The 25632-nt window shown below is 44.4% G+C and overlaps 2 protein-coding genes across 2 annotated transcripts in view; one reads left to right on the top strand and one right to left on the bottom strand.

Annotated features, from left to right (window-relative positions):
- The window catches only part of RNF4 (ring finger protein 4), a 68395-nt gene that overhangs the window by 31942 nt on the left and 10821 nt on the right, over window positions 1–25632 (bottom strand). Inside the window, exons 3-4 of the mRNA XM_069744862.1 lie at window positions 5070–5233; window positions 4394–4517 (exon numbers count right to left, since the gene is read on the bottom strand). Coding sequence (XP_069600963.1) covers window positions 4394–4517; window positions 5070–5078 — 133 coding nt within the window. The 5' untranslated portion in view covers window positions 5079–5233. The remainder of the gene's footprint in view (window positions 1–4393; window positions 4518–5069; window positions 5234–25632) is intronic.
- On the top strand, window positions 9065–10120 carry LOC138657058 (high mobility group nucleosome-binding domain-containing protein 5-like). The gene has a single exon (XM_069744565.1). It carries the CDS (start codon window positions 9065–9067, stop codon window positions 10118–10120), a length of 1056 nt encoding a protein of 351 aa, XP_069600666.1.

The following is a 25632-nucleotide window of genomic DNA, read 5'->3' as shown; positions in this document are numbered from 1 at the left end:
CCTACACTTCACCCTCACGAGGAATTATTTTATCTTTGACAGGAAGTACTTCCACCAGCTCAGGGGCACAGCGATGGGGAGTCCCTGTGCCCCATCGTACGCGAATTTGTTCCTGGGCTGGTGGGAGGAAACCATTGTCTTTCCTGATGAGGTGAAGTGGTGGCATCAATATGTGGGGGTCTGGCATAGATTTATAGACGACGTTTTTGTTGTCTGGCAGGGGACACAAGAGTCATTTAGTGACTTCATCCAACAACTAAATGATAACACTATTGGTATGAAGTTCACATCTGAAATTCACCAAGATATGCTGTCATTTTTGGATGTCAATATCCAGAAAAATACAGATGGATCATTAAAAACACAGATATACCGGAAACCTACGAGCAGTAATAGTCTGCTAAGATGGCAGAGCCATCATCCACACGCTCTCAAACGAGACATTCCAAAAGGTCAATTTTTAAGGCTAAGAAGGAACTGCTCTGATACAAGTACCTTCATTGATCAATCAAGAGATATGAAAATACGGTTTGAGGAAAAGGGATACCCTAGGGGTATAATTGAATCAGCATATCATCATGCCCTTGTGCAGGATAGGGGAGCATTACTGCAGCCTCCAACTAAGAGTCACACAATGGATACTGACACCACTAGAATTATTGGCACCTTTGATTGTCAGCATGAAAGAGTGGCCAAGACTCTGTCAAAATATTGGGATGTCCTGTTATCTGACCCAGAGTTGGCTCACATGGTAGGACATAGACCTCAGATAACATACAGAAAGGGACGGTCTTTGAAAGATAACTTAGTGCATAGTCACTTTAAAAGGCCGATACCTGAAGGGACTTGGCTGGACAGGAAAACCTGTGGTTTCTTTAAATGTGGAAACTGTGTGAATTGCAGGTATATGAAACCATGTAGATATATAACAAGCTCGTCCACTGGCAAGAAATATTTCTTACGTGATTTCTCTAACTGTAAAACGACAGGCCTGGTATATGTTGCCACTTGTGATTGTCCTTTGGACTATGTGGGCAAAACTAAGAGGGAGTTTAGGAGGAGAGTCGGTGAGCATGTGGGAGATATTAAACATAGACGTGATACACCGATTGCTAAGCACATGAATGAGCTCCATCAAGGTAACCTAAAAGAGATTTCATTTAGGATCCTGGAAGTCTATACCCCAAATCCGAGGGGCGGTGACTTTGATAAATTATTGCTTCAGAAGGAGTGTGCATGGATACATCGTATGAACAGTATAGCACCTCATGGACTGAATGAAAGTCAGTCCTATGCATGCTTTCTTTAGTATGTTATTTTCCTCCTATGTGCAGCCGACCCCTCTTATTCTCTAGTGCTCTATAAACGCTTGCCCACAATATATTGTTACCTCTTGACCTGGTTTCCTCCTCTCTTCGGGCCCTTTTCAGTTAATAGGTGTTACCTGATTATTATTGATAATTGCCCTGCCACTATGAATGACCCTGTTTTTTCAGGGTGCACAGTATTGACTGTGGATATTTATGGTTTTCTAATAGTATTGTGTATCAGCTATAATCGATGGTTATCTATTGATTACTTGTTCTCACACTTACATAAGGTTTTATAAGGGTTAACTACGTTTGAGCTGTATATTTACTTGTATTTGAATTGTATGAATATCATCATTATCATTCTATCATCAATGAGTCTCAGATGTGGAAACTGTGTAAACATTATAGATGGGTGCTGGTGTATATACAGTTTATAAGTTTGTTATTTGTGAGTGCTGCCTATATACCTCGCTCTAGTTGGATGCGGTCATTGCACTTATTATATCTTTTCAGCTGTTTATAGCCCTGTATATAATATATACCATTACAATACAGCTAATCCGCTGTATAATATAAACAATTGGGGCTAGATGCAGCTGGTAGTGTCTCCGTGCTCTGGCATTATTCTTCAGGTGGTCGCATAGCAACGGTAGACTGCGATAAGCGCAGTTACATATCTGTTCTGCGCTCCACTATTATGTCTGCCTTACTGGCGATCATCCTGGCGCATGGCTAATGGGCACCTGGATATGCGCAGTTACATAGACCAGGAGCGCTTGTCCCCTTCGGTCACATGTATTGTGCGAAGTGTGATTAGGTGCGCTCCATATAGTAATGGTAAACTTAGAGAAGCGCATGTATATATATAGGCTCGGCGCTCCACCATTAATGTCTACCTTATTGGTGATCAGCCCAGCGCTTAGCAACAGGTAACTTGCACATGCGCAGTCACACAGATGGGGAGCGCTCTTCCGGTCATATGCACTGCAGGAAGTGCTATGTTGTGCGTCCCACATGTCAAGCATGCCGGCACCATCAGAGACGCTAGAGCATTTGTGAGGTATCTACTCTATATATGATCGGGTCCCTGAACATGGGACGGGCTGCGCCTTGGTCACATGGCGTCTCAAACATATGTTAATATCCATGAATACACTGCAAATGCAGTAGTTGGTCGTCCATGTTTCAGTAGCCTCTAACAATAGTGTTAGGAACAGCATTCAATCTGAGCCGCATTTCATCCTCTAGTGCCCGATATCTTCACTTCCTGTCTGATGGTTATCGGCATCTATATAAGTGTGAGTTCGTGGATGACTCCATGACACATCCATTCATCTATGCCTCCTGATGATCCGTTAGGTGAAACGCGTTGAGGCGCACTATGACATCTACTGAATGATGAGTATCATTTCCTTGCTAACTGCTCCATAGTTCTATTATCATATATTACACATTATCAGACTATAATGGTCAATCAAGTTAAGATTGTTCATACATATGGGATATCTAATGACATCTAATGTATTTTATCTTTGTTAAGTGACCTCCAACTGTGTGTAATATCAAAGCACACTAGTTGATGGAGGCACATTAAGGATATTCCCCAAATTATGTGGATATATACCTTTTTTATTGCCTCTGTATATAGGCCTAGTCTGAATTCCAGCTAATGTGTCATTTCATCAGTATACCTGCCACATTGTGTCTTTATATCAATCTCTATGAAATATGAGTTATATATATAAAAAATTTTTTTCCCTGCCTATTCATTTAGTCACTCATAGGGACTCCTAGGGTCAGCCGACGTGGAGTGGGGGCGCCATTTCCGCTGTACAGTAGGGTGCCAACCCCCGCGGCTAGGCAGGTATTCAGATTATAGGGAGCAGTATAGCAAGGATTTTTTCTCACTATGAGCACTTTATTTTTTGCACTGTTTTGCACTTTGTGAGTCTGTCTCTCACCCTGTCAATTTTTTGGCAGCCCAATATCATTATGGGCTATATCAGCTGTTGATCTATTTTTACCCTATCATTTCCTGTTGAGCAAATGGAGGCCTAATTGTGACACATGTGTAGGGCATCAACAGGAGCAACAGGGTTAGACGACGTTGAGTGGGGGCGCCAATCTCGACTGTGTAGGGTGCCAACCTCCGCTGACAGGTAGTGGTCATCTAGGGCCCTTTGTCTAGGGCTAGGTAGAGAGCACGGTTGTTTTGTGTTATTATGTCTGTGGTTGTTTTATGGATTCATGTAATTAATAAAATAGGTATTGTTCATACATATTTACAGAGAAACACCAAAAAAAAACCTCAACTTGAGCCTTTCAGAAAATGGCCTCCTGGAATAACTAATGACTGGTTTGTAGAGATCTGTACACGGTAACTGCATCACCGTTAGCAAAGTCTATAGCTGAAGTTAAAGGGGTTTCCTCCCATTTTTTTTAAAAGGAAGTTATAAGGAAAAAAAAAAGTGCCCATGAGGCTAAAAACTTACCAGCAAGTAGTTGCTAAATACCTGCCTGTTTTGCCCTGCAACGATCTTTCACGGCTCAGGCGGCGATTCTCTGGCTTCCTTTGACCTCACGTCAACAGAGAAGCTCTTCCTCTTCCGCTCTGTTGACAGGCATCACTGCTAACGTCATGCTGACTGATAGCCAGCTCCCCGCTGCCTAACTGAGGGGAGCCACATGTCAATCAGCAGGACGTTAGCAGTGACGCCCCGATGACAGAGCAGGGTGCAAGAAAAGGAGCTGTTCTGTCGATGTGACTTAACCTTAAGCAGCAGAATTTGCCGGCAGGAGCGGTCCATGACTGTTCTGAGCTGGGAGAGGTTGCAGGTTAAGATTTTAGCCCATGGGGTGGGTACAAAAAAAACAAAGCCCCAGATATACCCTTTAATCAGATTTTATACTAAATCTGTATATTGGACCTTAATACAAAAGTTCCACTTTTCCTGCCTGAAGAACACATTAACTTAAGTTTCCTGAAAAGGCCACCACAGCAACTTGCGTATTATAAGGAGATCAGACTGATCAAATGTGAAGAAAACGTAAGAAATGTGAGATTAGTAAGCTGGATGTACCGCTTTCCTCTACTTCGATGGGTTCGGTCACTGCTGCCATTGTGCTGGTCGTACTCGTTCCTCTCCTCCTTCTCTGCGACAATCGTGACTTACCCACGGCTGATGTTTTACGTTTTCTCTGACCCTAAAAAAGAAAAAAAATTAACAGTGGGGAGGAGGTAAAGCAAAATGAAAGAGTTGAAGCATACAATTTCCCGCAATAACACCTCAAGATGCAGTCACGTTTTCATTTTGCCTATTTACCAAGAGCATGGGAAGAGCACACACTGTCCGTATAGTTTCAGATAACTTCTATGACAATCTTTTTCTACAATGAAAAAAGTTCCACAGTATGGTGGAGAGCAGAAAGAGTAAAGAGTGACTCCCCTTATGGCCTTTTGATAAGTTACGTGGTCAGCCATGGGAATGGGTAGGAATTAATACCATATTTTACCCTTTGTTATAAACATAAGGGAAAAGCCTCATCAAATATGAGACCTGGGGGAGCACAAGGGCAGGAAACCTCACGCGCACGAGCTCCTCCTCCACTTCAATGCCAACCACGGTCACTATACGCTGCCAATTAAATATGGGCTTAGTTGTTTCTACAGTCGAAGGTTCTCGATGATACACTACATTTACATTCAGTTTTCTGTGTCAATATATATTTCACTAGGACACGCGCTATAATACTTACAGAGCTCATGGTGGTCTTCAAAAACAAGTTAGACACAAAAGAGTGACAAAGACACCATAAAGAGTGCAGAAAGAATAGGACTCCGCTCTTCAGAGTGCAGCGCTTCTCACACAGGGACAACTACAGAGTAAAGTCCAAGATCTTACGAGAATGATCTTCAACACCTGGAAGAGAAGAAGGGGAACATTACAGACAACCACATGTCACATGAACGATAAGTTATCGCCTATCCTAAGATGATTTACGGATCAGTCCGGATCCCCACCGATCCCGAGAACGGGGCTATAAAAGAACTGTGGGAAAGAAGAGGAGGACATCCATGTCATGAAAGAAGGGGAGGACACCCACGTCATGAAAGAAGGGGAGGACACCCATGTCAAAGGAGAGGAGGACATCCATGTCACGAAAGAAGTGGAAGACATCCATGTCACGAAAGAAGGGGAGGACATCCATGTCACGAAAGAAGGGGAGGACATCCATGTCACGAAAGAAGGGGAGGACATCCATGTCACGAAAGAAGGGGAGGACATCCATGTCACGAAAGAAGGGGAGGACATCCATGTCACGAAAGAAGAGGAGGACATCCATGTCACGAAAGAAGGGGAGGACACCCATGTCATGAAAAAAGGGGAGGACACCCATGTCATGAAAGAAGAGGACATCCATGTCATGAAAGAAGGGGAGGACACCCATGTCATGAAAGAAGGGGAGGACACCCATGTCATGAAAGGAGAGGAGGACATCCATGTCATGAAAGAAGAGGAGGACATCCATGTCATGAAAGGAGGGGAGGACATCCATGTCATGAAAGAAGGGGAGGACATTCATGCAGGGTGGATTTGATTTAAATCTAACTGATTTAAATCACGATTTAAATCACTAGTCAGTAAGGCTTGATTTAAATCAAAGTTTCTACCTAAACTAGTTCTTGCTACTTTAGCATACAAGTAGATGAAGATTTTTAGAATCATTTTTTATATTACTTTTTTCTCCCCAGTTTAATGGGTTAATCATTCATATTTGGACAACACTGTTCTGTTGTACTTAGGAAGGAGAAAAATAATCCTGACATTAATAACAATTTAAATAGATTTATTCAACTGAAACAATAACATTACAGCATAAGTTATTTGCTTAAATAAACATCCATGTTTGTTAACTAATTTGGCTAAACAAAATATATATATATATATATATATATATATATATATATATATTATAAGAAACTTAGACTGTCAGCCCAGCCGACACATGAAAAACTTAAATACTACTGTCCCTGCTGTCCTCTGTAGCTCACTTGTCGTCATCTTCATCATCATCTTCTTTTTTGTTCCTATTCATAATCTGGAAAAGAAAAACAAGCTTTCCTGCTTTATTGGGTCCCAACCGATTTCTCAATTTAGAATGAATGAGTCCAAAGGAAGAGAATATTCTTTCAACGCCTGCAGAAGAAGCTACTGCTGTTAAAAGTGAAATCATTACTTGAACAGTCTCTAAATCCAAGCGCTTAAGTGACTTCCACCAGTTTACTGGTGTGACCTTCCTTAAAATATCTTCAGCAAACATATTTCTTGAATGGTTCCCCCTTAGCTCTGAAGTTTATTATAGTTGGCATTAAAGATGGATGATTGCTGGATACCCATGTCATAGCTAACTCCTCTTCCTCAGCACTTAGGTTTTGACCCTGATATTGGATATTGACAATATTTGCCAAAAAATGAGCTGGAGTCAGTGTTTGTCCCATTCGTTTGTTTACTGCTTGTAATTTAATTCTGTCCATGTGTAGTTCTGTTTTTAAGTGCTCACTCAGTTCCTTCCAAATTTCAACAGCATCCGCAATAAAACAGCTATTTTTCTGTATTTTGTTTAAAGCTTGAGAGATGGGTTTCAGGAAGCTCGGCATATGTTCAACATTTCTCTTAAGCCCAATGTTGAGGATTTTGGCTGTGACAGTGCCATCTATTTTATCTCGATTTTCTTCACAAAGTGTCATCAGAATAGGCCAGTTTTTGATATACTGCACAAAACAGTCCACCACAGAGTTCCATCTAACATCTTGTGGGAGCGTTAGCTTGGTTCCATCCATCCTTTTCAGAGCTGCTGCAGCAAAATGATTATTACGGAAGTATTTAGCAATTTCAACAACATTAGCCTTTATTTCTGGAACACTTAAGTCTTTTGCTAAGAGGTGCAGCAAATGAGCACTGCAACCATATGTTATTAGCAGCTTTGTATTCCCTCCCTGCTCTTCTAAATCTCTTCTCATCTTGGATACGTTTGCAGCATTGTCAGTGACCAAACTGCGTACTAGACATTTGAATTTTCGTTCACATGTCGTTATAGCTTTTACTGCCACTTCTTGTAAGTATTCTGCTGTGTGTGCATTTCCTGACGTATCAGTTGTTTGTGCAAGGAAGACTTTACCTTCTTCTGTTGTTATACAGGCACATACAATAGGATCATTGTGGACATTACTCCACCCATCAATACTTAGGTTAACAATTTTACCCTCCAGAGCTGTTGCACATTGCTCCATTTCTCTGTCATACACTTGATCCAGCAGTTTCCCTGCAACATCAGCTCTGCTGGGTGGACTGTATCCTGGTCTCAGTGACTGAACCATATTAATGAAATGTGGGTTCTCAGTCAGACGGAAAGAAGAGTTCGTTGCATAAATAAACTGGGCAATTTTTTTTATCAATCAACTCTTTTTCTAATCTGCTAGTTCTTATCACAAATCTATCTATGGTGGTTCCAGGAGGTAAAGGTTTTTTCTTCCTTTTGGGTGATGGTGATATGTGGCTGTGGGTGTCTGATGATGATGCTGCTGCTAATGAAGCACTATCCTGGATGGATAACTCTGAAACTGTAGAACAGGATGATGGTGATCTTGGAGGTGGATAGTTTCCAGAATCCATGAATTCCCCTAAACAAAAAAAAGTCAATGCTGTTATTTTATTGTTTATACAATTTCTGCTTATTGTACACAACACATCACTGCCCCTGCCCCAAAAGGAATATTTGTTTTTCTTCATAACTGTACCAAATGACAGTAACATGCAGTAATAATAAGAAATATAATTTTTCTCACACATGACAGTTCAGTCTTTAGAAATAGGATTCAATAAAAATGTTTACCAACCTGAAGATCCTGCCTGTTCAGAAGTGTTTCTTTGGTCATCTTCATCACCGCACTTCTCATGATGTTGCCTCATTCGCGCCACCAGGCCTTGCAGCTCTTTGTTGCATCGTTTGCATTTTGTACGCATGCCTGCCTTACCGATTGGCGAAGGAGCTTCATTAAAATATTCCCAAACTGGGTCTCTTTTACGGCCTGCTGCCATTATAAGGAAAGAATGTAATAAACCTCAGATCGTACACACAAACAGATCCAGACTTGTCTGTCTGTGGCTATGCTGCAGTATTGTGCTCAAAGTTTCACTTTCATTTTCTTGTCTGCTTGCCCTTCCTCCTCCTCACACTTAGATTCACATTCTTCTTGTGTTGTGCAGATCTATTCCACTCCAAACAATCAGAAACATATTGTCTAACTTCTTGGACTTGGCACTGAAGGGGTTGATTCTGTATTCATAGGTTTGTAGAACAATAGGATTAAGGTCTTTTTCTCAACTCTATTCATGTTGTAACATTTTTGCCGTGAAGAAGAGGCTGGGACCTGTGCGGAGTCAAATTCAGTTTTGAGAACTGCGTAAGTAAAGCGAGCGTCTGTGATAATATAGGAGAGAAACTGCCCACTAATCCTACAGAAACCTCTGGAAGAGCATGGCATTGTGAATGTTACACATATACAGCCTTTATTCTACTGAGTTAAACAACTCAGCTTTATCTCATGATGGAAGAACCTTTGGATGGTAAAATATTTTCCTCAAAAAGCAGTTTATTGAAAAAAATCCGATTTAAATTAAAAAAAATCCGATTTTTTTGATTTTTTTTTTTTTAAAAACAATGATTTTTATCCACCCTGCATCCATGTCATGAAAGAAGGGGAGGACACCCATGTCATGAAAGAAAGGGAGGACACCCATGTCATGAAAGAAAGGGAGGACACCCATGTCATGAAAGAAGGGGAGGACACCCATGTCATGAAAGAAGGGGAGGACACCCATGTCATGAAAGAAGGGGAGGACACCCATGTCATGAAAGAAGGGGAGGACACCCATGTCATGAAAGAAGGGAAGGACACCCATGTCATGAAAGAAGGGGAGGACACCCATGTAATGAAAGAAGGGGAGGACATCCATGTCATGAAAGAAGGGGAGGACATCCATGTCATGAAAGAAGGGGAGGACATCCATGTCATGAAAGAAGGGGAGGACATCCATGTCATGAAAGAAGGGGAGGACACCCATGTCATGAAAGAAGGGGAGGACACCCATGTCATGAAAGAAGGGGAGGACACCCATGTCATGAAAGAAGGGAAGGACACCCATGTCATGAAAGAAGGGGAGGACACCCATGTAATGAAAGAAGGGGAGGACATCCATGTCATGAAAGAAGGGGAGGACATCCATGTCATGAAAGAAGGGGAGGACATCCATGTCATGAAAGAAGAGGACATCCATGTCATGAAAGAGGAGGACATCCATGTCATGAAAGAAGAGGAGGACATCCATGTCATGAAAGGAGAGGAGGACATCCATGTCATGAAAGGAGAGGAGGACATCCATGTCATGAAAGGAGAGGAGGACATCCATGTCATGAAAGAAGAGGAGGACATCCATGTCATGAAAGAAGGGGAGGACACCCATGTCATGAAAGGAGAGGAGGACATCCATGTCATGAAAGAAGGGGAGGACATCCATGTCATTAAAGAAGGGGAGGACACCCATGTCATTAAAGAAGGGGAGGACACCCATGTCATTAAAGAAGGGGAGGACACCCATGTCATTAAAGAAGGGGAGGACACCCATGTCATGAAAGGGGAGGACACCCATGTCATGAAAGGAGAGGAGGACATCCATGTCATGAAAGGGGAGGACACCCATGTCATGAAAGGAGAGGAGGACATCCATGTCATGAAAGAAGGCTAATTTGCATATTCCAGGTGCCTTCTGGGAGAAGCGAAGTCTCCCTAAGCTAGAATTTTTGCCTGTAGGACATTATTGCAAGAGAGCTTGGCTGAGTAGATTACACAAGAAGGAAAACACACAGCAAGTCAGCAGGATCTAGGAGCAACATGGCAGATGTGACAACCTACATGGTGAGCTGCAGCATGTGCTACATGTTCACAGATCGACCAGAAGAAGAATCCAATTTCACCTGTCAGAAGTGTAGACTAGTGGCCCTTTTAGAAGAAAAGGTGCGGGGTCTGGAAGAAAGAATAGCAACTTTGAAACTCATCAAAGAGAATGAAGACTTTCTAGACAGAACAGAAGCATCTCTACTGGTCACAGAAGGTGCAAAAAGTGTCAGAGAACCTCCAAAAGCAGATGAGTGGAAGCATGTGACCAAAAGAAGCAAGAAGACCATGGAGAAATCACCAACCACACAACTGAAGAACCGATATCAAATCTTTGTAGAGGATGAAGATGGCACACCTAAGAATGAAGCAATACCAGCAAGCAAAAAAGAAAAGGGCACACAGCAACAAGTGACAGCAAAAAGTACAGCCAAGAAGCAACGAAGAGTGGTGGTGGTGGGAGACTCACTACTGAGAGGCACAGAAGCAGCCATCTGCAGACCGGACATAACTGCAAGAGAAGTATGCTGCCTTCCAGGTGCGATGATCAAGGATGTGACCGATAGGATACCAAAGCTCTTCAGCTCCAAGGACGTCCACCCATTTCTTCTGATACATGTTGGCACCAATGACACGGCAAGGAAGGACCTACCGACAATCTGCAAGGACTTTGAAGAGTTGGGGAAGAAAGTAAAAGAACTGGATGCACAGGTAGTTTTTTCTTCTATCCTTCCAGTAGATGGGCATGGCACCAGGAGATGGAACAGGATCATTGATGCAAACAACTGGCTAAGACGATGGTGCAGACAACAAGGATTTGGATTCCTGGACCACGGTGTGAATTACTGGTATGATGGACTCCTCGCCAGAGACGGACTACACCTCAACAAACCTGGGAAACACACATTCGCCAGAAGACTCGCTACACTCATCAGGAGGGCGTTAAACTAGAAGAAGGGGGGACGGGAAGAAAAACATTAGACTCGAACAAAGACGACCCAGGAAAACATACTCAGAAGGGAGGTAAGAACATTTCTAAAACAATCCACAGTGAGGAGATTGGAACAAAACAAAATCCTCTAAACTGCATGCTCGCAAACGCCAGAAGCCTGACAAACAAGATGGAAGAACTAGAAGCAGAAATATCTACAGGTAACTTTGACATAGTGGGAATAACCGAGACATGGTTAGATGAAAGCTATGACTGGGCAGTTAACTTACAGGGTTACAGTCTGTTTAGAAAGGATCGTAAAAATCGGAGAGGAGGAGGGGTTTGTCTCTATGTAAAGTCTTGTCTAAAGTCCACTTTAAGGGAGGATATTAGCGAAGGGAATGAGGATGTCGAGTCCATATGGGTTGAAATTCATGGAGGGAAAAATGGTAACAAAATTCTCATTGGGGTCTGTTACAAACCCCCAAATATAACAGAAAGCATGGAAAGTCTACTTCTAAAGCAGATAGATGAAGCTGCAACCCATAATGAGGTCCTGGTTATGGGGGACTTTAACTACCCGGATATTAACTGGGAAACAGAAACCTGTGAAACCCATAAAGGCAACAGGTTTCTGCTAATAACCAAGAAAAATTATCTTTCACAATTGGTGCAGAATCCAACCAGAGGAGGAGCACTTTTAGACCTAATACTATCTAATAGACCTGACAGAATAACAAATCTGCAGGTGGTTGGGCATTTAGGAAATAGCGACCACAATATTGTGCAATTTCACCTGTCTTTCACTAGGGGGACTTGTCAGGGAGTCACAAAAACATTGAACTTTAGGAAGGCAAAGTTTGAACAGCTTAGAGATGCCCTTAATCTGGTAGACTGGGACAATATCCTCAGAAATGAGAATACAGATAATAAATGGGAAATGTTTAAGAACATCCTAAATAGGCAGTGTAAGCGGTTTATACCTTGTGGGAATAAAAGGACTAGAAATAGGAAAAACCCAATGTGGCTAAACAAAGAAGTAAGACAGGCAATTAACAGTAAAAAGAAAGCATTTGCACTACTAAAGCAGGATGGCACCATTGAAGCTCTAAAAAACTATAGGGAGAAAAATACTTTATCTAAAAAACTAATTAAAGCTGCCAAAAAGGAAACAGAGAAGCACATTGCTAAGGAGAGTAAAACTAATCCCAAACTGTTCTTCAACTATATCAATAGTAAAAGAATAAAAACTGAAAATGTAGGCCCCTTAAAAAATAGTGAGGAAAGAATGGTTGTAGATGACGAGGAAAAAGCTAACATATTAAACACCTTCTTCTCCACGGTATTCACGGTGGAAAATGAAATGCTAGGTGAAATCCCAAGAAACAATGAAAACCCTATATTAAGGGTCACCAATCTAACCCAAGAAGAGGTGCGAAACCGGCTAAATAAGATTAAAATAGATAAATCTCCGGGTCCGGATGGCATACACCCACGAGTACTAAGAGAACTAAGTAATGTAATAGATAAACCATTATTTCTTATTTTTAGTGACTCTATAGCGACAGGGTCTGTTCCGCAGGACTGGCGCATAGCAAATGTGGTGCCAATATTCAAAAAGGGCTCTAAAAGTGAACCTGGAAATTATAGGCCAGTAAGTCTAACCTCTATTGTTGGTAAAATATTTGAAGGGTTTCTGAGGGATGTTATTCTGGATTATCTCAATGAGAATAACTGTTTAACTCCATATCAGCATGGGTTTATGAGAAATCGCTCCTGTCAAACCAATCTAATCAGTTTTTATGAAGAGGTAAGCTATAGGCTGGACCACGGTGAGTCATTGGACGTGGTATATCTCGATTTTTCCAAAGCGTTTGATACCGTGCCGCACAAGAGGTTGGTACACAAAATGAGAATGCTTGGTCTGGGGGAAAATGTGTGTAAATGGGTTAGTAACTGGCTTAGTGATAGAAAGCAGAGGGTGGTTATAAATGGTATAGTCTCTAACTGGGTCGCTGTGACCAGTGGGGTACCGCAGGGGTCAGTATTGGGACCTGTTCTCTTCAACATATTCATTAATGATCTGGTAGAAGGTTTACACAGTAAAATATCGATATTTGCAGATGATACAAAACTATGTAAAGCAGTTAATACAAGAGAAGATAGTATTCTGCTACAGATGGATCTGGATAAGTTGGAAACTTGGGCTGAAAGGTGGCAGATGAGGTTTAACAATGATAAATGTAAGGTTATACACATGGGAAGAGGGAATCAATATCACCATTACACACTGAACGGGAAACCACTGGGTAAATCTGACAGGGAGAAGGACTTGGGGATCCTAGTTAATGATAAACTTACCTGGAGCAGCCAGTGCCAGGCAGCAGCTGCCAAGGCAAACAGGATCATGGGGTGCATTAAAAGAGGTCTGGATACACATGATGAGAGCATTATACTGCCTCTGTACAAATCCCTAGTTAGACCGCACATGGAGTACTGTGTTCAGTTTTGGGCACCGGTGCTCAGGAAGGATATAATGGAACTAGAGAGAGTACAAAGGAGGGCAACAAAATTAATAAAGGGGATGGGAGAACTACAATACCCAGATAGATTAGCGAAATTAGGATTATTTAGTCTAGAAAAAAGACGACTGAGGGGCGATCTAATAACCATGTATAAGTATATAAGGGGACAATACAAATATCTCGCTGAGGATCTGTTTATACCAAGGAAGGTGACGGGCACAAGGGGGCATTCTTTGCGTCTGGAGGAGAGAAGGTTTTTCCACCAACATAGAAGAGGATTCTTTACTGTTAGGGCAGTGAGAATCTGGAATTGCTTGCCTGAGGAGGTGGTGATGGCGAACTCAGTCGAGGGGTTCAAGAGAGGCCTGGATGTCTTCCTGGAGCAGAACAATATTGTATCATACAATTATTAGGTTCTGTAGAAGGACGTAGATCTGGGCATTTATTATGATGGAATATAGGCTGAACTGGATGGACAAATGTCTTTTTTCGGCCTTACTAACTATGTTACTATGTTACTATGACATCCATGTCATGAAAGAAGGGGAGGACACCCATGTCATGAAAGAAGGGGAGGACATCCATGTCATGAAAGAAGAGGAGGACATCCACGGTTGCTCACATTTTAGAGCTTCATTCTCAGGATTGGCATGGTTTTCAAATCTATATTATAAAAATAAATAAATATTGGGGGAAATTTACCAAGCTAAATTGATTCTAATTAAGCAAAAAAGGTTGGCGCAATTTACTATAATAAATGTGATTTTTTTGCCATTTTATTTACTCCTTGCTCAAGGGTGTGGCTTCTTACTAAAAAGAAAAAAGAAGTGCTTTAGCTTGTGGAAAAATAAGCTGGAGGACAGAAAAGGAGAAACTTGAAGACGACATGAGGAGGAAGACTGAGGACGTGGATAAAAGTAGGAGGAGAAGAAATAATATATTCTGCACAACTTTACAATTCACAAGTAATTGTACTAAGAATATCAGATATTACAGAGTAACAAACTGAGCCAGGGCGCCGCACCCAAGAGCTTACCATCTATAAGGAAATTATGAGGCCGCTAAAGGTAATAATTGAGCAGTACGGCCATCTTTACATTGAGTAACGCTATACAGCCCTGGCAAAAATTAAGAGACCGCTGCAAAATGTTCAGTTTGTCTGATTTCTCTCTTTATAGGTATATTTTTGCGTAAAATGTAAATTGTTCCTTTATTCTATAAACTACTTACAACATGTTTCCGAATTTCCAAGCAATAAATTTTGTATTTTTTTTTTTCTGACAAGGAAAAATAGTCAAAATTAAAAAAAAAAAAAAAGTGCTTTCAGACCTCAAATAATACGAAGAAAACAAGTTCATAATCATTTAGAAACAACAATACTAATGTTTTAACAGACGCAGGCTAAAAGAGTTCAGGAATCAATATTTTGTGGAATAACCATGACTTTTCATCACAGCTTTCATGCGTCTTGGCATGCTTTCCACCAGTCTCTCACACTGCTCCTGGCACAAAAATGTAAGCAGTTCTTCTTTGTTTGATGGCTTGTGACTATCCATCATCCTCTTGATTACATTCCAGAGGTTTTCGATGGGGTTCAGGTCTGGAGATTGGGCTGCCATGACAGGGTTTTGATGTGGTGGTCTCTTAATTTTTGCCAGAACTGTACATGTAAATCTGACTGAAACGGTCAGCAGCCATTGTCTGCATATGTCCAGATATAAAGGTTTACTGAGTATATGGAGGGTGTCAAAACAGATCATAAGAGGGGTCAGATCCTGAGGAAAAAGTAGGAAGGAAGAGTTAAATTTATATTAGTGAGGTGATGTGATCGGCCTGTCTATAAAGGTGTGATTTTAGGGCACACTTAAAACTGTGGACATGGGGAATTACCGTATACTCGAGTATAAGCCGAGAATTTCAGCCCTTTTTTTGGCAGAAAGTCCCCCTCTCGGCTTATACTCGAGTGACACCCAGGGGTCGACAGGGGAGGGGGAGCTGTCTAATTATACTCACCTACTCCTGGCGCGGTCCCTGCTTCCCCGGCGCCGTAGCTTCTTCCTGTACTGAGCGGTCACATGGTACCGCTCATTAGAGTAATGAATATGCGGCTCCACCTCCCATAGGGGTAGAGCCGCATATTCATTACTGTAATGAGCGGTAACGGTGACCACTCAATACAGGAAGAAGCTGCGGCGCCGGGGAAGCAGGGATTGCACCGCACCAGGAGTAGGTGAGTATAACGGGGAGGGGAGCGCTGCGTGATATTCACCTGCTCCTCGTTCCGGCGCTGCTGCATCTTCAGCGTCTTCTGCAGTGACGCTCAGGTCAGAGGGCGCGGTGACGTGGATAGTGCGCGCCCTCTGCCTGAACGTCAGTGCAGAAGACGCTGAAGATGGAGTGGCGCCGTAACGAAGTCAGGTGAATATTGAGAGTGCCGGGGGTCTGAGCGACGGAGAGGTGAGTATGTGATTTTTTTTTTTATTGCAGCAACATCAAATGGGGCAAGTGTCTGTATGGAGCATCTTATGGGGCAATAGCGTTTGTGCAGCACTATATGGGGCAAGTGTCTGTATGGAGCATCTTATGGGGCCATAACGTTTGTGCAGCACTATATGGGGCAAGTGTTTGTATGGTGCATCTTATGGGGCCATAATCAACATTTGTGCAGCATTATATTGGGCAAATGTGTCTATGGAGCATATTATGGGGCCATTATTAACCTTTATGCAGGATTATATGGGGCATATTTTAATATGGACTGTCTTATGGGGCCATCATAAATTTTATGGAGCATTATATGGGGCTCCTGATTCAATATGGATATTCAAAAACACTTAACCTACTGATGCCTCAATTAATTTTACTTTTATTGGTATCTATTTTTACTTTTGACATTTACTGGTATCTGCTGCATTTTCACCCTAGGCTTATACTCGAGATATTAAGTTTTCCCAGTTTTTTGTGGCAAAATTAGGGGGGGGGGGGGGTCGGCTTATACTCGAGTATATACGGTAACTGGATTTTCTGGGGCAGTGCATTCAAGAGAGCAGGTTCAGCACAAGCTAAGCATTGGAGGTAAGAGGTTCGGATTTTAGAGGATGTTAGTCTTAGAGAATGAGTAGGGTGGTAAACAGACGAGGGAGGAGATGTAGGGGGGTTCAGCACTGTGGAGAGGAAGGGTAGGGTGGTAGATAGACGAGGGATGAGTTGCAGGGTGGTGCAGCACTGTGGAGAGGAAGGATAGGGTGGTAGATAGACGAGGGAGGAGATGTAGGGCGGTGCCGCACTATGGAGAGAACAAGTAAGTTGTTATAGATAAGAGATGAATGGAAGTGCAGCACTGTGTAGAGCATATTCATCACTAAAGCGCTGGATAGATGGGAGATGTATGGCTGCTGGGGATTGTTGAGTGCCAATTGTTGAGTGATCTCGAGAAAAGGGGAATGTGTGACCTCCACTTCTATAGTACATGAAAACAGCAGCGGCCGCACATGCTCACTACAGCACCAATCACACGGGGACTTTATGATCCCAGTTTTTGAAATCAATGGTGTGGATTTCAGAGATCAGACGCCCAGCGATTAAATAAATTTTGGTGAGGGAGGATCTAAAGTGATCCTTCACGGTTGACTCAGTGATTTTCAAATTGATCTACAGAGCGTTGCCGGCAACTGAATGTGTCTCTGTTTGGGGGGGGGGGGGGAAATCGAGCAGATCTCTGGCCCCCGTTTATTGTTTATCACTTTTCATAATCATAGAAGTTATATACTTCAACCAATCAGCATAAGAACACGCTCACAGTTCTTAACCTATAAGAATGCAGGAACAGTCTGTACGTCAAAGTCTCGTAGAACAATACATCCTCAGTCTCATTTTCTATCCAGGTTGAAACAATCAAGGTCTCAACAGCTGTGAACTTTACCTAAATTTATCTCAAAACAGCAAGATAGAGTCGAAAAGCACAAAATGAAGCCTGCTTTAATTTTGATCTTAGTTTAACCCTTCACAGATTTATCACCTACTCTGCAGATTATTATTATTTATATAGCACCATTAATTCCATGGTGCTGTACATGAGAAAGGGGTTACATACAGGGTTATAGATATCGTTAACAGTAAACAAATTTACAATGACAGACTGGTACAGAGGGAAGAGGACCCTGCCCTTGCGGACGTACATTCTACGGGATAATGAGGAAGAGACAGGAGGTCGGTATGCTGCAGCACTGGTGGTGGTGAGGTGGCAGCTCGGGTGGTTGGTGAGGCGGCAGCTCAGGTGGTTGGTGAGGCGGCAGCTCGTGTAGTTGGTGAGGCGGCAGCTCGGGTAGTTGGTGAGGCGGCAGCTCGGGTGGTTGGTGAGGCGGCAGCTCGGGTGGTTGGTGAGGCGGCAGAATGGTTATTGTAGGCGGTAGGCTTTCCTGAAGAGATAGGTTTTCAGGTTCCGTCTGAAGGATCCGAGGGTGGTGGATATTCGGACGTATTGAAACACGGAATTCCAGAGGATGGGGGATATTGGGGAGAAATCTTGGAGGCGGTTGTGTGAGGAACGAATAAGTGTGGAGGAGAGTAGGAGGTCTTGGGAGGATCGAAGATTACGTGAGGGAAGATATTGGGAGATTAGTTCAGAGATATAGGGAGGGGACAGGTTGTGGATGGCTTTGTAGATCAGTGTTAGTAGTTTGAACTGGATTCGTCAGGGAATTGGGAGCCAGTGGAGGGAATTGCAGAGGGGAGAAACAGGGGAGTAATGAGGAGAGAGGTGGATTAGCCGAGCAGCACAGTTGAGGACAGACTGGAGTGGTGCAAGGCAGTTAGCGGGGAGGCCACAGAGGAGAGTGTTGCAGTAGTCGAGGTGGGAGAGGATGAGGGCATGCACAAGAGTTTTTGTAGATTGTGGGCTGAGGAAGGGACGGATTCTGGAAATATTTTTGAGTTGGAGGCGACAGGAGGTGACAAGAGTTTGGACGTGCAATTTCAAGGACAGGGCAGAGTCGAGAGCTACCCTGAGGCAGCGGATTTCAGGTGGAGAGCGTGATGCCGTTTACCATAATGGATAGATCAGCTAGGGGGGCATACGCCGATGGGGGAAAGACGATGAGTTCGGTTTTGTCTACATTGAGTTTTAGGAAGCGAGAGTTGAAGAACGAGGATATGGCTGATAGACACTCCGGAATTCTGGACAGCAGAGAGATGACATCTGGACCAGAGAGCTAGATCTAAGTGTCATCCACATATAGGTGGTACTGGAAGCCATGCGACTTTATGAGTTGTCCTAGGCCAAGGGTATAGATCAGTGTTTCTCAACTCCAGTCCTCAAGACCCCACAACAGGTCATATTTTCAGGATTTCCTTAGTATTGCATAGGCGATGGAATTAATGCTTGAGCAGGTGATGAAATCATCACCTGTGAAATACTAAGGAAATCCTGAAAACATGACCTGTTGTGGGGTCTTGAGGACTGGAGTTGAGAATCACTGATATAGATGGAAAAAAGAAGGGGCCCCAGGACAGAGCCTTGAGGGACTCCAACAGAGGGTGGGTGTTGTGAATTCTGTGGCAGAGCTCCCTCCTGTGGTCACAAGTGGTACTTCGGCTGATTCTCTCTGTGAGCTTCCGTTGGTGGAGGAGAGTGGTACTGCAGCTTCTGAGTATCCTTCCTCAGGTGATGTGGTGAAGTCGTTAGGTGCTGCTCTATTTAACTCCACCTAGTGCTTTGATACTGGCCTTCAGTCAATGTTCTAGTATTGGACCTGTTTCCTCCTGGATCGTTCCTGTGGCCTGCTGCTCTGCATAGCCAAGTTCCGCTTTGCTATTTTGTTTGCTGTTTTTTCTGTCCAGCTTGTCTATTTGTTTTTTCCTGCTTGCTGGAAGCTCTGGGACGCAGAGGGTGTACCTCCGTGCCGTTAGTTCGGTCTTTTTGCCCCCTTTGCGTGGTTTTTGTAGGGTTTTGTGTTGACCGCAAAGTTACCTTTCCTATCCTCGCTCTGTTCAGAAAGTCGGGCCTCACTTTGCTAAATCTATTTCATCTCTACGTTTGTCTTTTCATCTTAACTCACAGTCATTATATGTGGGGGCTGCCTTTTCCTTTGGGGTATTTCTCTGAGGCAAGGTAGGCTTATTTTCTATCTTCAAGCTAGCTAGTTTCTCAGGCTGTGCCGAGTTGCATAGGGTGCGTTAGGCGCAATCCACGGCTGCCTCTAGTGTGGTTGGAGAGGATTAGGGATTGCGGTCAGCAGAGTTCCCACGTCTCAGAGCTCGTTCTATGTTTTTGGGTTATTCTCAGGTCACTGTATGTGCTCTGACCTCTATGTCCATTGTGGTACTGAATTACCTTATCATAACAGTACTGGAGGCCAAAAGTACTAATGATTCTCAATAGAGGGAAAAAAGAAGTTCTGAGACCATTTTTTTTTCTCTGCACTGTGTTTTGCCTTTTTTTTCCCCTAGACATTTGGGTGGTTCAGGACACAGGTGTAGCGATGGACATTAAAGGTCTGTCTTCATGTGTGGATCAGCTCACGGCAAGAGTACAAAATATTCAAGACTTTGTGGTTCAGAATTCTATGTTAGAACCGAGAATTCCTATTCCTGATTTGTTTTTTGGAGATAGAACTAAATTTCTGAGTTTCAAAAATAATTGTAAACTATTTCTGGCTTTGAAACCTCGCTCCTCTGGTGACCCAGTTCAACAAGTTAGGATCATTATTTCTTTTTTACGTGGCGACCCTCAGGACTGGGCATTTTCTCTTGCGTCAGGAGATCCTGCATTAAGTAATATCGATGCGTTTTTCCTGGCGCTCGGATTGCTGTACGATGAACCTAATTCAGTGGATCAGGCAGAGAAAAATTTGCTGGCTCTGTGTCAGGGTCAGGATGAGATAGAGGTATATTGTCAGAAATTTAGAAAGTGGTCCGTACTCAATGGAATGAAGGTGCGCTCGCAGCTATTTTCAGAAAGGGTCTCTCTGAAGCCCTTAAGGATGTCATGGTGGGATTTCCTATGCCTGCTGGTCTGAATGAGTCTATGTCTTTGGCCATTCAGATTGGTCGACGCTTGCGTGAGCGTAAATCTGTGCACCATTTGGCGGTATTACCTGAGCTTAAACCTGAGCCTATGCAGTGCGATAGGACTTTGACCAGAGTTGAACGGCAAGAACACAGACGTCAGAATGGGCTGTGTTTCTACTGTGGTGATTCCACTCATGATATCTCTGATTGTCCTAAGCTCACTAAGCGGTTCGCTAGGTCTGCCACCATTGGTACTGTACAGTCAAAATTTCTTCTGTCCGTTACCTTGATCTGCTCTTTGTCATCGTATTCTGTCATGGCATTTGTGGATTCAGGCGCTGCCCTGAATTTGATGGACTTGGAGTATGCTAGGCGTTTTGGGTTTTTCTTGGAGCCCTTGCAGTGTCCTATTCCATTGAGAGGAATTGATGCTACGCCTTTGGCCAAGAATAAGCCTCAGTACTGGACCCAGCTGACCATGTGCATGGCTCCTGCACATCAGGAGGTTATTCGCTTTCTGGTGTTGCATAATCTGCATGATGTGGTCGTGTTGGGGTTGCCATGGCTACAAGTCCATAATCCAGTATTACATTGGAAATCCATGTCTGTGTCCAGCTGGGCTTGTCAGGGGGTACATGGTGATGTCCCATTTCTGTCAATTTCGTCATCCACCCCTTCTGAGGTTCCAGAGTTCTTGTCTGATTACCGGGATGTATTTGATGAGCCCAAGTCCGATACCCTACCTCCGCATAGGGATTGTGATTGTGCTATCGATTTGATTCCTGGTAGTAAATTCCCAAAAGGTCGACTGTTTAATTTATCTGTGCCTGAGCACGCCGCTATGCGCAGTTATGTGAAGGAGTCCCTGGAGAAGGGGCATATTCGCCCGTCATCGTCGCCATTAGGAGCAGGGTTCTATTTTGTAGCCAAGAAGGATGGTTCGCTGAGACCTTGTATAGATTACCGCCTTCTAAATAAGATCACGGTTAAATTTCAGTACCCCTTGCCGTTGTTATCTGATTTGTTTGCTCGGATTAAGGGGGCTAGTTGGTTCACCAAGATAGATCTTCGTGGTGCGTATAATCTTGTGCGTATTAAGCGAGGCGATGAATGGAAAACTGCATTTAATACGCCCGAGGGTCATTTTGAGTATCTAGTAATGCCATTCGGACTTGCCAATGCTCCATCAGTGTTTCAGTCCTTTATGCATGACATCTTCCGAGAGTACCTGGATAAATTCCTGATTGTGTACTTGGATGACATTTTGATCTTCTCGGATGATTGGGAGTCTCATGTGAAGCAGGTCAGAACGGTGTTTCAGGTCCTACGTGCTAATTCTTTGTTTGTGAAGGGATCAAAGTGTCTCTTTGGTGTTCAGAAGGTTTCATTTTTGGGGTTCATCTTTTCCCCTTCTACTATCGAGATGGACCCTGTTAAGGTCCAGGCCATTTATGATTGGACTCAGCCGACATCTCTGAAGAGTCTGCAAAAGTTCCTGGGCTTTGCTAATTTTTATCGTCGCTTCATCTGCAATTTTTCTAGTATTGCTAAACCATTGACTGATTTGACCAAGAAGGGTGCGGATGTGGTCAATTGGTTTTCTGCTGCTGTGGAAGCTTTTCAAGAGTTGAAGCGTCGTTTTTCTTCTGCCCCTGTGTTGTGTCAACCAGATGTTTCGCTTCCATTCCAGGTCGAGGTTGATGCTTCTGAGATTGGAGCAGGGGCTGTTTTGTCGCAGAGAAGTTCTGATTGCTCGGTGATGAAACTATGCGCCTTCTTTTCCAGGAAGTTTTCGCCTGCTGAGCGAAATTATGATGTGGGCAATCGAGCGTTGCTGGCCATGAAGTGGGCATTCGAGGAGTGGCGTCATTGGCTTGAAGGAGCTAAGCATCGCGTGGTGGTCTTGACTGATCATAAGAACTTGACTTATCTCGAGTCTGCCAAGCGGTTGAATCCTAGACAGGCTCGTTGGTCGCTGTTTTTTGCCCGTTTTGACTTTGTGATTTCGTACCTTCCGGGCTCTAAAAATGTGAAGGCGGATGCTCTGTCTAGGAGTTTTGTGCCCGACTCTCCGGGTTTGTCTGAGCCAGCGGGTATCCTCAAGGAGGGAGTAACTGTGTCTGCCATCTCCCCTGATTTGCGGCGGGTGCTGCAACAATTTCAGGCTAATAAACCTGATCGTTGCCTAGCGGAGAAACTGTTTGTCCCTGATAGGTGGACGAATAAAGTTATCTCTGAGGTTCATTGTTCGGTGTTGGCTGGTCATCCTGGAATCTTTGGTACCAGAGAGTTAGTGGCAAGATCCTTTTGGTGGCCATCTCTGTCGCGGGATGTGCGTTCTTTTGTGCAGTCCTGTGGGATTTGTGCTCGGGCTAAGCCCTGCTGTTCTCGTGCCAGTGGGTTGCTTTTGCCCTTGCCGGTCCCGAAGAGGCCTTGGACACATATCTCTATGGATTTTATTTCAGATCTTCCCGTCTCTCAAAAGATGTCAGTCATTTGGGTGGTCTGTGATCGCTTCTCTAAGATGGTCCATTTGGTACCCTTGTCTAAATTACCTTCCTCCTCTGATTTGGTGCCATTGTTCTTCCAGCATGTGGTTCGTTTACATGGCATTCCAGAGAATTTCGTTTCTGACAGAGGTTCCCAGTTTGTTTCGAGGTTTTGGCGAGCCTTTTGTGGTAGGATGGGCATTGACTTGTCTTTTTCCTCGGCTTTCCATCCTCAGACTAATGGCCAGACCGAACGAACCAATCAGACCTTGGAAACATATCTGAGATGCTTTGTTTCTGCTGATCAGGATGACTGGGTGTCCTTTTTGCCTTTGGCTGAGTTCGCCCTTAACCCCTTTCTGACATCAGACGTACTATCCCGTCCAGGTGGGGTGGGCCCCCATGACCAGGGACGGGATAGTACGTCATGCCCTTTAATGCGACACTGCGACTTAAGTCGCGGTGATCACATTAAAATTCCGACGCCATCTTACCTCAGGGAAGATGGAAGATGGCCTCGGCATCCTGGGGTATGGCGTCCCCTCCCCCGCCTCCCGATCGCTGTGATTGGCTGTTCAATTCTGAACAGCCAATCACAGCCTTTCTCATTGTTTCAGCCAATCAGCTTGGCTGAAACAGTGAGGTTCCAGGCTAGGATCGAGTACCGATGTACTCGATCCTGGGGCCGGTGCCTGGCAACCCAGGCACCGGCCAAAACCCCCGGATTGGCGCGATCGACGATCACATCGATCGCGCCAATCGCAGGGCATAGCGGTGGTGTTACCGCGCTGTGCCCTGCCTGAAAGTGCCTGATCCGGAGCCGCAGGGCAGCTGAGGAAGGCTCCGGATCCTGCAGCTGTGATTGGCGCGATCGATGTGATCGTCGATCGCGCCAATCAGGAACAGTCCCGCCGGATCGGCGCGATCGACGATCACATCGATCGCCGTCGATCGCGCCGATCGCAGGGCACAGCGGCGGTGTTACCGCGCTGTGCCCTGCTTGGAAATCCAGCCTCATCTGCCTGCCACCTCCCCCACCACCTCCTGCAGCTCTGCCAATCAGGGCACAGCAGCGGTGTGCCCTGATGGTGACCTGCCGGTGACCTGCCGGTCACCTGCTGGTCACTTGCTGGTGACCTGCCTATGATCGGAGCTGTGAGCTCCGATCATAGGCTGGTGCCTAGCGACATCGGCGTCACCAGGGCCACCTCTGATTGGTGGGATCGATGTGATCATTCGATCCCACCAATGACAGGTCACAGCAGCGGTGTGACCGCTCTGTGACCTGTCTCACCTGTCCCTGACCTGTCTGACTGCTCTTCAGGAATCCTCACACTTGGTGAGGATTCCTGAAGAGCGGTCACGCTGACAGATCCCCTCCTGTGCTGAGACTTGTGGTGCCACAGTAGCCTGTGACACCACAATTCTTGCTAAAGAAAGAAGACAGAAGAAAGAAGACAGAAGAAAGAAGAGAGACTACAACCGTAAGTGTTCATCCCCGATCCCGGCCCGATCTTACTTCACCCCCCCCTTACCCCTCCCCCCCTTCCCCCTCCACCCCGCGCCGCGTCCGTCCGTGCCCAAATATAGCAGCCGCCGAGCGTTGATTGGTGACGCAGTTCACCGATCAACACTCGTGCTCGCTTTTCTTTCCCACATCCCCGTCCACGCACCCCGCCGCTGCGTCTGAACCCGTGCCTTTCATTTCTTTTTTTTTTTCCCACATCCCCATCCACGCACCCCGCCGCTGCGTCTGAACCCGTGCCTTTCATTTCTTTTTTTTTTTTCCACATCCCCGTCCACGCACCCCGCCGCTGCGTCTGAACCCGTGCCTTTCATTTCTTTTTTTTTTTCCCACATCCCCATCCACGCACTCCGCCGCTGCGTCTGAACCCGTGCCTTTCATTTCATTTTTTTTTTTTTACACATCCCCGTTCACACACCCAGCAGCCGCCGAACTTTGATAAGTGACGCAGTTCACTTATCAGAGCTAGGGCCTGCTGTTTTAGACTTTTCCTTTTACAGGTATTTTTTTTCCCTTTAGCTTTTTCCTTTCAGAATAGTTTGCACCAAACACTATCCCCCCCCCACACGTACACAGTTATCAATAAATATTACACCCAAGCACCATAATCACACAAAAAATGTCCCGCTCGTCCCAGAAGGCGCTATTCATTGGAGGAGGCATATGCTTTCCTTGCCTCCGACACTGATAGCGAGGGAGAGGATCCCACATTCCTTTACTCTTCAGATTCTTCATCCTCTTCCTCCTCCTCATCTTCCTCCTTGGGTCCTGCGGAACCGCCACGCAGACGCCCCAGGAGAGAAGATCAGACAGCGCCCACTCCTGAAAATGAACCAGCGCGACCCGCTTCGGACCCCATATGGACCTCGCCCCCCGAAAATTACG

The sequence above is a fragment of the Ranitomeya imitator genome, chromosome 1 (genome assembly GCF_032444005.1).
Source record: "Ranitomeya imitator isolate aRanImi1 chromosome 1, aRanImi1.pri, whole genome shotgun sequence".
NCBI lineage: Eukaryota > Metazoa > Chordata > Amphibia > Anura > Dendrobatidae > Ranitomeya > Ranitomeya imitator.
The sequence above is the reverse complement of the archived record's forward strand: the minus strand, read 5'-3'. Positions and strand labels throughout refer to the sequence as shown.